The sequence below is a fragment of the Blennius ocellaris genome, assembly GCF_963422515.1.
Source record: "Blennius ocellaris genome assembly, chromosome: 11".
NCBI classification, from domain to species: domain Eukaryota; kingdom Metazoa; phylum Chordata; class Actinopteri; order Blenniiformes; family Blenniidae; genus Blennius; species Blennius ocellaris.
The window spans coordinates 15,766,518-15,779,646 of record NC_137660.1 but is presented as its reverse complement, the minus strand read 5'-3'; the positions used below and the strand labels follow the sequence as shown (position 1 = coordinate 15,779,646).

General features: G+C 43.7%; 1 protein-coding gene across 1 annotated transcript; it reads right to left on the bottom strand.

Annotated features, from left to right (window-relative positions):
- Positions 1 to 4,594: 4,594 nt before the first annotated feature.
- On the bottom strand, positions 4,595 to 12,789 carry LOC308136748 (ubiquitin-conjugating enzyme E2 H). The gene is made up of 7 exons (XM_080505222.1): positions 12,545 to 12,789; positions 9,039 to 9,115; positions 8,822 to 8,896; positions 8,625 to 8,664; positions 8,257 to 8,309; positions 7,031 to 7,159; positions 4,595 to 6,864 (listed from the first exon to the last, which is right to left on the bottom strand). Exons 1-7 carry the CDS (start codon positions 12,595 to 12,597, stop codon positions 6,740 to 6,742), a joined length of 552 nt encoding a protein of 183 aa, XP_080361348.1. The 5' UTR covers positions 12,598 to 12,789; the 3' UTR covers positions 4,595 to 6,739.
- Positions 12,790 to 13,129: the final 340 nt, after the last annotated feature.

The following is a 13,129-nucleotide window of genomic DNA, read 5'->3' as shown; positions in this document are numbered from 1 at the left end:
CCGAAACACTTGAAGACCATTGATTTATTGATCGGTGTGGGTGATAGTCAACTCGGAGCCTAATGGGCCATGAATGGATTTATGAGTTCGGGTCCAATAGTCACAGGCCTCTTTGGTTGAAGAGATGAGATGAGATTACACATGGGTTTGATGTCATGATCAGCTAACTGTGCAGGACAGAGAGGACTTAAGATCTGCAGGTTCATTGCATTTCTGGACACTCCTGGAAAAAAATTATAATAAAATACAAATCATCTGGGTTCTTGCCTATTTCTAAGGTGCTCTGAGACTGCAGGAACGCTCAGGAGGGGACGGTCAAAATTCCACACCTCACTGCTCCGCCTGCAGTCACTCGCACAGTTTGCGACTCGCCTCACGGCTTTTGCACATAGTCCCCCCCCCTGCAAAGGGCCCCCGGGTCGGCGGATGAGTAAAAGCTCTCGGTCAGTTGTTGGCAAGTCTAGAACCACCGGTACCTTCCAGCCCACCAGAGTGAGTTCTACCATTGCCAAACACTGGGGGAGAGTGTCACCAGCACCTGATCTGTGTGACTGACGGGCGAAGCTCTGGTTGCGCCGTCACAGATGCGTATCAAAATAGTGACTGGTGACGTCTGAGAGGGCGCCGCCACAATCCATCCTCCGCTGTCCTTTGATCTTCCACGCAAAGGACCGTCGGTGGACTGGCCCATGCTTTTGGCATGAAAACACCCAGCCGAGTGTCTCTCTTGTCCCATATTGGCACTACACATGATTGCTCAAACAGGGAGACACAAAGCAAAAATGTGCTAGTGCCAAAATGGGCCAAGAAGATCTGAGGTGTTTAGGAGACGAGGGAACATCCAGGGCGAGGAACCGGATACGGACAGCGTGGTTCTGTCTCTCCTCTGTTTATGGCCCTATGGTAATTCACTGATAAGTCTGTTGTGACAGTGAATTCTACCAGTGCCATACACAGAACAGGAGGAGATGTAAATGCGGTCCAACAACACGGCGAACAAGACAAACAAGAGCTTTGAGTACAAAGTCGGCCTTTGGAACCCCTGCACACCTTTTTTTTTTTTTTTTTTGAATACCAAGACATCTACAAAGGTTTCTTGTGGAACTCATAACACACCGTCACAATTGACGGAGTCGTTCGCTCCTCCCCTTTGGTCTGCCTCACAGGTTTGGAGACTAAATCCAGCTCTGCCATCTGCTGCAGGGCCGGGCAGGCCTGAGTTCCACCCCGTCCCCTCACACCCTCAAAGTTATGTTGAAGGGCTAACGTAAAACCGTCACCACTGCATTTCTGATGGGTTTTAGTTATTTGGGCATGTTTGCGACCTTTCCGTAAAAGCCGTCCCGAACGCGGTGAAGGAGCAGATCTGACGCACACATTGATTCTGGCTGTAGGGAATGATGTGCTAAGTGATTTTTGAGATGCACCAAATGGGTCCCAAAGCAGGGCTCATCTTTCCGTTTCCGGGAGAGATCAATAGAGTAAAAAGGTTGAGAGAGAGAGAGAGAGAGAGAGACAGAGAGAGGGGGGGTGGAGAGATACGGATAGAAAGCTTCAGTCAAAATCCTTTCTGAAGACGCCTTGTTTATTTGGTCATTTCATTTCCTTCTAAATCCTTTTGTTTCATGATAAGGATAATATCTTTCTTTTTAAACTGTGGGCGAATTGCTATCAGGAGGATTAAAAGACCGTCAGATCCTTCAGGTATTACAAAGACAGCATCAGTAAAGATCTAATGTAATACAAATAGAATTGCCATTTTCTTTTTCTTTTTTAAGGAGAGAACTAGTTTTGGCCTTTTCAAAAATCATCTCCACTTCACTTACACGATCTTTAAAATCTGTTCTGGGTATTCTATGTGTATCTAATAAGTTTATCCATAATCCTGACACATTCTCTACTGAATTATATATTTAATCAGGTGAGGTATTGGGTTTCTTACCTTATTTAAAAAAAAATTAAAAAAAAGATCCAATATCCTTATTGCGCATAGCAACTCTGACATTACAAAAACAGACAAGTGGCTTGGTGGCTGAGAAAAAAACCTTCAGGAGCACCGAGCAGCGGATAATCTTCACAAACAAACACACATCATAGAGGATACATAGAGGTTTCCCTGATGTTTCATGCCGGATGAGCTGGCCTCGCCGCTGACAGCTCCACAGAGCCAGTCTCCTCTCCATCCCTCATGGCTCCCTGCTTGTTTGGACTGCAAGAGCAAAGGATTTTCTAGTGGACAGGTAATTAGTCGGTAAGCATCTTAACCCACTGGCAGTATAGTAATCCACGCCGCCTTCCTCCCACTCCTTCTGCCGCCCAGGCCTGCGGAATAATTTCCGCTGCGCCTTTTTTTTTTTTTTTTTACGCACAAGTGGAACGTTGGTCATTTAACACACCGCGCTGTTATTTAAAATACATGTCGAATCAACATTTGTGTTAATAAAACAACTATTCATACCAGTCTTACTAACTCGTGCTTGTCATAATAAACAGGATACAATAATTAATTTTGACTCTCATGTCCTGCTCCAGGTTTTCCAAACACTTTTAGTGCTGCATAGTTTAAAAAATAAACAAACAAACAAAATAAAAACCCAGCCCTACCAACATCCTCCGGGCGTGCCCCCCCTCCTCCCCTCTTGCTGCAGACATGCAGGCCTGGCCGAAGCTCTCCTCTCCGTCCACGTCTCAAAGTTTCTCCAGGCGCAGGCCTCCTGCGCTCCTCGTTTTATGCGCTCCTCTCCGGGGCTCATTTACCTGCTGTCGGTGATTATTAGACAGATTGCAGGTGGAAAAAAAAAAACGGGCGTCATCCTTTCATTCTGATGCGAATCCACCGGAGTCGGACGGGACAGGTTTAGGTTACGGCTCCTTTTCAAAGTTGAAGCTGAAATCCACCCGCGCCCCCTTTGTCCTTCTCCATACATTATGAAGGAGGCGCAGCCGGCCAGCAGCGCCTCGTCTGCGCCTCCTCCTCCTTCTCCTCCTCCTCCTCTTCCTCCTCCCGCTGCTGCACTTATTCTTAAATAACTTCACTCCTCCATCTTCAAAAATATTACTGCTTCAGTACGGAATAAAATCATCCTCTAAGTCACGTTTCCCTCCTTTTAAAGTGGGTTAAAAGAAAGCAAAAAAAATAAATCCCCTGTCAAACAGTTTTCTGAGTACAAAAATGGAATAAACTTCCATTTGAACTTGAAAACAGACCGCACAACCGGATCAGTTTGTGTTGATTCACCATTTGCATTTGACAAAATGACTTTCAGTGGAAAATGCTAAATAATGAACGTCTGATCTCCGTTTCGAATGTGTTCGTCCAACCAAATTATCTTCTGACGCTGGAAACTCGAAACCAGAATATGTGGACAGAAAGATCCTTGCACGCAGTGATGAATATTTAATCACGTCATTATATTCTGGATCTGAGTCAGAGCGTCATCTCCGCACACAGAGAAACCCCATCGTCCATCCATTATTGCAGCAATTTTCATTTGTACAAAAATCACAATAATATGTATGAAAACACAGCAAACGAATAGGTTTTAGACATTTTCAGCGGCTGCGCTTCTGACGCCTCATAAATGAGAAAGTGGAAAAGTTCTAATTAAATTCACCTGTGAAACGGACATATTTTTTTCTATTTATTAAATATAGAAAGAAACATTCAAGGCATTTTATTTTGGTTATATTCTTCTCACAACCTTAGTGTACAAATCATTAAGATTCTAAATATTACAGTTTATCAGGTTTTCTTTTTACAGAAGCTCAGTCAACTACTTTTCAATCTTTATATTGTGTTTGTCGATATTTAGTGTTCGTATTTGAAATGTCTTAAGTGAGTTCAGAAGCTGAAGCTGGACTTCAGAAATAAGTAAAATTAACATTTTACCTCTGCAATTTCAAAGTATTTATCTGTCAACAAACTGACGCACAGTAAAAGCAAAGTATGAAAAAAAAAGTTACCTAAAGCTTTTCAAGCTTTGTTTTACTTTTTTTTTTTTTATAGCAAAAATTACATGGACACTGACGTTGCAATATTATTAAATAAGCTACAGATATTCACAGTGCGTTATATAAGTTTGTATTTTCCTCCTATTTATGTTTCGTAAATGTATTAGTTGTTTGTTTTTCTTTTATTAAGTTTGGACGCAAACTTTTAGGCAGTGAAATAGACACAGTGCCATCTGGTGGACAAAGAGGCTACAACATTATCCCTGTTTCCAAAACCATGCGCACTATTGCAATGCTCAAAGTGCTTGTGTAAAATTAACTTTTTGAACATTAAAACGTCCATATATTTGAGTTATTGTGTACAAATTAATGTGTTTAAAGCCTTTCATGTTTTGCACATCATCTAAAAACGCCATTATTTGTCATGTTTCAGTTGTTATATTGTGACTGTAGAAATAACTGGCATAACTTTGCAAATTTATTTTTTTACCCCCCCATGCACAAGGAGAAAATGCAGGCTTAAAAACAAACTATACATTCTCATGACACCACTCACTGAGCACCATACAACTGTGAGTGAACAAAACAATGGTTAAATGAATCACACAACATTGCAGCATATTTTTTTTGTTGTTTATTTCTCTTTTTTTCATGTTACAAGGGAAGCACATTTATTAATTTTTTTGCTTTTTTTTATTTAAAAAAAAAAAGTCATGGATATCTTGATCTGCATCCGGGACATAAGGGCTTAAAAGATAATAAAAATTAAAAAAAATAAAAATAAAAAGATAATCAAAAACAAATCATAGGCATCAAATATATGTTTTGTTAATAAAAATGCATAATAAAATAAAGGAACCAGATGAAGAGAAAGAAGGGCAGCAGTTTGTTTTTGTTTAAAAAAAAAAAAAGAACACTGGCATCGTGCTCCCTTCAGACTTGAATCATAAAACATTTGGTTACCGAGGCTAATTAGAGTCAGTTAAACTGGTTATCATGACATGGACACATACAACCATGTCAAAACAAACTATGACGGCTATCCTCGCTGACCTACTTCAACGTTTACATGAACGTTAACATCCTCTTGCGCAGCACAATGAAAGAGAAACGGCTTTGTGGTTCCACGAATTAAAACTTGTGATGATGAGAAATTTCTATTCAGACAACAAAAAGATGGGAGATTTCATTCCTTGTGGAAAAAAACCATGTTGGCGGTGCAACGAGAGCGCGTTACAAACCTGTGAACCAGAGCACAGCTCTGGAAGTCCTCGTCCAAAAACAAACTTGTGCCTGAATCAACTCATTTGACCTTTTGAGGAACACTTATGAAGCTTCTCCGTGAATTTTTTACTGTAAACTCTCCAGCGATAAATCCAGTCTTCTTTTCTGGGGGGAGGGAGGGGAGGGGATCTAATGCCTGTAGATCCATGAGTTGGGGTTTTTTTTTGGTCCCATTATATTGGAAAACAACAGTCCATCACCAACAAAGAAAAGTGTTGAGCGTGCTGAAACTACCTGACCATGTGAATCGCTGCCGTTGGGAAAACGCGCGAGAAGAAGGGTGCGACACGTCTCTGGAGGATTTCATTCAACCAGAAGTCATCCCACAGACAATGAGAAGTGTCGTCCCAACGTTTTTCAGAAACTAGTGTATCATAAGATTGAATCAGACATTACCAGAGTATTCACCATCTGCAAAAAAAAAATTTTAAATGAAGAAAAAAAAACGAAAAAACAACCTTACCCCTATGCAAGTCAAACACCTATTATAGTTGAACACAAGCAATAGGCAGAGATGAGAACAACTGAAGGACCTGGACGATCCCCAGCCCAACTCTTCATGTCTACAACTCCACAAAGCCCTACAAACTTCACTTCTGTGTCATGCCACAATATACAAAGGTACTCAGAGAATGACATAAACACTTTCCTAAAACGGAGAGGAGGAGGAGGAGGAGGAGGAGGAGGAGGAGGAGGAGGAGGAGACAGGTGTCAAAGAGAGGGTGGTCTTCTCTGCCGATTCTGACTGAGCATCGGGAGGCAAGAACGACACAGGGTATTAAAGGGTTACATTCATGTATACACACACACACACACACACACACACACACACACACACACACACACACACACACACACACACGCACACGCACGCACGCACGCACGCACACACACTGGTGTGACTTGACCGGGGTGATGCGTCGTCATTTTGGTACGTGTGAGGCGTCTGCACACGCTGGCCGTCAGGTCTCCCTCTCCTCAGAAGTCATGAAAGTGGTTTCATTAAATCAAAAAATAAAGAGGGGTTGTTTAAAAAAAAAAAAAAGAAAGAAAGAAAAAAAAAAAATAGGGATTCTTCAACTCGTCCGACGTTGAAGCCGCACAGAAATCACGGATTGTCATCCTGCCATCTTCTGTCGGTGGGGGGGAGGGGGGCTGACGATGACGACGATGATGAAACCTTCCTTGTGTTACAACAGAAGCTGTTATGAGATGAGTTCTGTGGGAAAACAGTCTTTTTGTTGTTGTTGTTCAGGTTGACCGTCCTCCTGTGCTGGAGCGCTCGCGACGGAGAAGAGGTGGAGGTGGAAGGGGGGGGGGCAAGCAGCGGCGTTAATATTCTGCAATATCGTTACTGCAAATCCTCGCGTGAGCGATAAAAATCCGTGTGTCGCTGTAAAAAAATTGTCTCGTTTAAATATGAATATAGTACTTGAGTTTCTGCTCTTTTAGGAAATGACGAGTCTGTCGCTGAGGCGAAGGGGTGGTGGCGGCGGCGCCGTCACTACAACTCCATGTCCTGAGCCTCGTCCTCCGAAAAGTCCGACATGGAGCTCTCGGAGGAGGAGTCGCCTCCTCCCTCCTCCTGCTCCTTTAGAGCCTCCTCTGTGGCGTATTTCTGGATGTACTCTGGAAGACACACAAGGGAGGGAGAGACACACTGAGCACCGCTGAAAGCCGCCACGCTGACGCGACTCATCATCAATCATCGATTCGAGGTTTGACTCTTTATTTTTCCAAACCCTGCCGCACAGTAAATGATGCTTCAAAGGCATTTCCAGTGGCTTTGTGCTACCTTTGATCTTGTGTTTGTAATCCTCCGGTCGATGCAGGTACATGGCGGCCGCGTCCCCGTTCAGAGGGTCGATGGGGTTTGGGTAAGCGAGCAGCTGAGGGAGGAACGACTCGAAGATGTTGGTGAGGTCTGGTGGACGGAGGGGGTGGGGGGGGAGATGCAATCAGCGCAGGAAACAACAAACAACAAAACCGGTGCGCTTTGATGTTGGACACGGTGCAAAATCGACCGCAATGGTTAAAAACAGAACCCAGGAGAGACGCAAAGCTGATCACTCAAAATAATGGGAGAAACTACTGGTTGACAGGCGCAGGTACAACACCGGCCACGAGGGGACTCTCTTGTACGTTTGATGAATAATTTCACGGCACACAAGTTTCACTAATATCTCATGAATATAATAAAGGCTGTGCATAAAAAGCTGCGCAGTTTTAAGGGCTTAATATATTTAGTTTTTACGTTAGCCGCTCTGTGTATGAAAGGAAAACATGTGCTGAGATTAAACAAGTGAAAGAAAGGTAAATTTTTTCTACACTGCTTTACATAATGAAAACTGTTACTATTATATATATATACATAATTTTGTTCTGTGCAGTTTTAAGCCTTTAGGACATGTTGAAGATCTAACACCCATTTTTAAATACTTGCTAAAGATGAATAAATTCAGTTTTTTTGTTGCTTTGAAGATTTTTTTTTTTTTTTTACATCATGATTTTAGATTTTTGACTGTTTTCTTTGATCGTGTTGAAATGTTCAGTCTGTCCACAGTTGAAAGATTGCCTGGTTCTCGGCACGCTGGTGTCACACCACCCACGCAAAATATGCAGAAACTCATCAGGGTGTTTTCACACATACATCAAAAACAAGAACAAAAATATCTCTCGGCTGACTTTTTCCATCGCGACCGAATCACGGACCTAATCAAAGCAGTGGCGACTAAATGAATGCATATGCGTGTGTGTGTGTGTGTGTGTGTGTGTGTGTGTGTGTGTGTGTGTGTGTGTGTGTGTGTGTGTGTGTGTGTGTGTGTGTGAAGACCTTGCATGACCTCAATACAAGAGGCAGTTATCACTTCAGTGTAAGCCGATTAAACCAAGATGACTCGCACGGAGCTGCACTAAGGAAGAACAGTATGAGCTGCTCGCTTTGTCCATTTTTTTTTCTTTACTGGCTACAACATGTCAATCAGAATGACCAGAGGCAGTGTAAACGGTGACGTGGCGTACCGTAGAGCGCGGTCCACGTCTGGTTAATGACATCTAGACACACGGTTCCTGACCTGAAGTGGGTGGGAAAAAAACAAAAAACCAAACTGAATGAATGAAGCAAAGGGCTTCCAGAGACAAATAAAGAGAATTGTGTAAACATTTCACGTATGTGTGGGTAAAAGCGTCTCCTGTCCACACAAGTAATCAACTAGGAAGAGATCCGAGCGGCTTTAGAAATGCATTCTGCTCCAGAGGACGCAAATCCTCCGACGCAGAGCCGATGTCTCCGTGAACTCCGTTTCGCGTAAAGGAGAAAAGCAGCTCACAGCCGGCTTTCGCCATGTACAGAGCTCAATAACATACGTTGATACAATGCTTGTACTCACGCTTCATCGATGTTGGGATGAAAGATTTTGTTCATGAATCCTGAAAAAAAAATTGTCGGGTTTTTAAAACAATTAGTGGAAAAAAAACCACATTGGATTGTGTAAAAATAAAGGTCAAACATAATTAGTTGCTAATGACCATCTTACTGACTACAATAAATAAAGGTTAAACGGGATGAATTAAATATATCTGATACCTATTGATGGTGATTTGAAGGGGTATTTATCTGGGAGGTCGACTCGAACCTTCCACACGCCTCCTTCGTACGGCGCTGGAACAAACCAAGAAAACCCGACAATAAATGACTTAAGGGGTCAAAATGATATACATATTATCCAGGGCGTGGAACTGGATTTGGCACTGGTGCAATGTTTTGCCAAGTGAACGTATAAAAGTGTCCGTCGGGCTCTTACTTCCAGGTGGGCCGTGGAACTTGACCACGAACTCGTTGAGTCCGCTGAGGATGGTGACCTCGTGTTTGCTCTCAATGCTGACGTGGCCGGTTCAGGAAAAAGGTGCTTGTACAAAAATAACAATCAGCAGCCAGATGGGGGGGAAAAAAGAACTTCAAGAATATATCTAAAAAAACAAACAAACTATGTATACATGTCTGAGTGAAGTGAAAACACTGGATCAATACCATCAGTTGTGGCAATGAGATCAACACGGCGGACGACTGCGTCTGACAGACGTCCGTCACACATTCGTCAACATACAGGAAACACGAGCCGTTCCAAAACAAACACTGGTTGGCTAATAATCACAGCATGTGATGAGCAGAAAGAGACACGAGTGTGAGGAGTCAGCCATCTGACACGATTTCACCTCAAAGGCCGTGTGAGTATGACACAATGACCAAAAAACAAGAAGAAGAAAAAGGGGGTGATCAAATGTCACAAAAGTAGCTTCTTCTCTTGGTTTCAGCGTCCTGATGTAAATCTCTGTCGTCTCTTTTCTAAACGACCTCCCCAAGGTAACGCTCAGGCGCTGGTTTAGTTAAACTACCGGAGCACAAATAACACAAGACGGCTTGTTTACATAACGGTCAGGAAGCAAAAATAAGCGTAAACATCCACCAGCGGGAGGAGAAGGTTTGAAAAGCGCCGGGACCCCCCCCCCGATATGAAAAGGTTTACAAACCACCGACAAAGACGACAATGGGGCTCTGAAGGTGATCCAAGGAAAAGGGTCCTATAAATAACCTTTGGTTGAAGACGGCGACACGAGCAGCAAAACCGTACGCGTCGTTCACCTGCCCCCCCCCCCGGAGGCTTTTCGTCCATCCAAACCTAAAGTCATGCTCCCTCCTTCACACAGCCGCTCGAGGAGAAAACAAGCCTTTAATTCAACCAAACCTCGATGTGAAGAAGAGGTCACGTGGGAAATGAATGCTCAACGGGACGAATGCCAACCCATCGCTTTCATACTTTTGTAGCCATAGAGACATTTTAAGCTAAATGTATATACGATTGGTCTCATGGGTCATGGGAGTAGTAACTGTAACATTAAATATAACTAAGCACAAGCCCAATCTCCTGCATACCGTTGGAGGGTCACATGCTCAGACACTATATAGCTTTCACAATAATCAAACTTGAGTTTGTAATTTAGTGGCAGATTGAGAACTTACTGTGATCTGTCACAGTGGTTCGACCTGGAATGTTTAGATTACAGACGCAACGTGAAAGTATGTGCGGCATCTCCTGTTACACCGGTGTTACACTGAAAGTTTGGGGAACTTGTGGCACGAGAGCAGTGAGAACCGAACGAGACGAAACATCGTTGCTCCCTTCAATTTAATTGTTAACCGATGTGGCTCCATTGAAGGGTTTTGGTATGTTTCCTCACCTGGGATTACCAATCTGCATGAGAGAAACCCTTTGAGGGCGTCTGTGGATTAAATACTGTTTTGTGTCGTATGGACTCTGGATCACAGCTTCTGTTAAATGAAACTTTATTCATCGAGTCCTGTAGCTTTTTGAAATGTCAGAAAATTTAATTCTAAGTAAATCAGTTTCACAGAGACCCAAGACATTTTTATTTTTATATTAATGACTTAATATTTAGCAGTGGATGCACTTCAAATCCTGCAACAGAGAGATGACCACTGTGGGTCCCTGAGCAAGAGCATGGACCCACCCCCCTGGAGAATTGTAAACATTCCCAAGAAACATTGATTTGTTTTAAATTTCTTAAGAGTAGTACTCACAACCCGACACTGAGACCTGAGTTGAGATATCAGTGACGCGGCCCTAAAAGCCACAAAGCCAGGTTGTCAGTGTGAGTTTGTCCAAACACACATAATGCTATAGAAGGGTTTTTGTTTTTTGGGGGGGATTCCACTTTATTTTACACCAGGAGGTATCATTAAAAATGGACTGAGATTGCAGCAATTCCCGGTAGCAGTTGTTTGTTTTTGTGAAAATATAGACATTGTCATCACTTACACACAAGAAAGAAAAAGTTGAAAGATGAAATTTTAAAGGTTATCAAGGCTCTATTTTACAGGTCCGGCCAATTATATTGTATTCATCTGTTGCCGATTATTCTGTTGGGGAATTAAGGTAAAATTAGTCACTTGTGTGACACTGTTCGGTGACAGATTTGAGTATTTTAAAAACAAAAATCCTCCAGATGAGTTCCAGTGTTACAAGACTAGATTTTGGTGCGATCCTGGGGAAACAACATGAGGAGGAGCCCCCCCGTAAGAGGGCTGCAGCCCCCCCACCTCCCCAGCGCGCCTGTTGTTTCCTCGATCAGCTGTGTGTGAAGCCCCGCCCTCTTCCGTGTTCCGGATGGTAACAGGCGGACCAATCAGAGCGCAGCATCTCGCTGCAGGACAAAAACAAAACAATTCAGCTCACGCTGTCAGAAAACCTTTCATGCACAAACTCCAGCTCGCGGCTTCAAATCGCCACGGACAGACACGAAACGTGGCCTTCGCACACATAAATGTGTCTTTAATCGACCGTCAGCGAATAAAAGCGTCACACGGAGTTGCAGCTAAAAAAAAAACCCAAAACAAGACAAAAAAATAAAACAGATGAAAAAAAAAGTTAATGGAGGAAGACGTGAAAAGAGAATTAGGATGCACTCTTTTGTCAGCTTTAAGATAACAAAACTTTTTTGACCTATATTAACGAACGTTTGTTTTTTTTTGCTATTATATGTAAAACTCCTCGTTTCTATTGCAGTCTTGACGACTTGTTAAGAGCAGAACGTGTCCGGTCGGTTGCATTTTTTTTCACGCGTTAATGAATAAACCTGCAGTCGTTATTTGTTCAGGCTCGCCGCTCCATCGACCTTAATTGTTCTCTGCTGGCGATAGCATTGCTACAGCGCTAGCCTCCTCCGCCGCCGCCGCGACGCCACAGAAACACGACTAAACGAGGGTGTCCCTGGTGTCCGGCGGCTCGAAAAATGCCAGCGAGCCCTCGGTGGTGCTCCGTGGCGGGTTGTCAGCCCGGTGGAACCGAGCCCTTTTATCGGGCGCTGACTTCAAAGCTGCGGAGCTAACATGCTAACAAAGCTAGCCCAGAGTTAACAAGCGTTTCACATTGCGACAGTTTCCGCTGATAAACCATCTATTTACAAAAACAGGATGAAGCCCCCCCAGGAATGACGAGCTAATGCCGCATCGCGAGCAGCTTCGTTCAGATTGGCGTCGTTAGATTTTATTAAAAAAAGAGAGGAGAAAGAGAAAAAAGGGGGGGTGGTTTGTTCGCCGTCCTGCTAACTAGCTACACTACATGTTGGACGACAACACCACTTTTCACCAAATAAATCGCCCCCACGCAGCTCGCAGCCGCCTCGAATACATCCTCACGGCGGCGAAACACCCCACTAATCGCCAGTAAACAGCTGACAGATGTTGTTAAAAACGCAGTGATGCGTTGTTTACGTCCTTAGCGAAGGATACAGTTTCACCACGTCGGTATCCATTCTCCTCTTGCCCGGACTTGGAGACGACATGTTTGTATTCCTTCCAAGAAGTGAGCTGAAAAGAAAAAAAAAACCGCTGCGACGGAGCTTTCCTGCGACCTCTCCGCTCGGGGGAAAACAAAAAAACAACAACAACACAAAAAAACAAACCCCCGCGGACTGTGTATCAGCAGCCTTCCCGCAGTGTCCGCACACACGGTCCCGGCTGCACCATGGCACACTTCTTCCTCTCTCTCTCTCCGCTCCGCACTTGGAGGCTCCGGGCCGGGGCTGCTCTCTGCGTCCTGTCCTGGAGACTCCCTCTTGCCAGTGGCATCGAGCTCCGGGACCCAGCCGAGCAGAGGAGGGGCTCTCACACACTTAAAACACTCCCCGATCACTGTGGAGTTTGCATGTTCTCCCTGAGTTTTATTTGTATTTTTTATTTTTTCGCCCATAACATGTACGTGAGGTTGAACTGCACTTAATCTGTCGCCCATAACCCAGAAAAAGGAGCTGGAGGAAGCAGCAACATACACAAGGTGGATTGATTTTTTATTTTTAAATCAGTATTATATTATTA

Excerpts from the sequence above, each read along its gene's own strand:
- LOC308136748 (XM_080505222.1), bottom strand. The coding sequence starts at position 12,597 with ATGTCGTCTCCAAGTCCGGGCAAGAGGAGAATGGATACCGACGTGGTG. Across the intron at positions 8,665-8,821 it reads CTTCAAATCACCATCAATAG|GATTCATGAACAAAATCTTT; the intron begins GTATCAGATATA and ends TTTTTTTTTCAG. Across the intron at positions 8,310-8,624 it reads CATCCCAACATCGATGAAGC|GTCAGGAACCGTGTGTCTAG; the intron begins GTGAGTACAAGC and ends CACCCACTTCAG.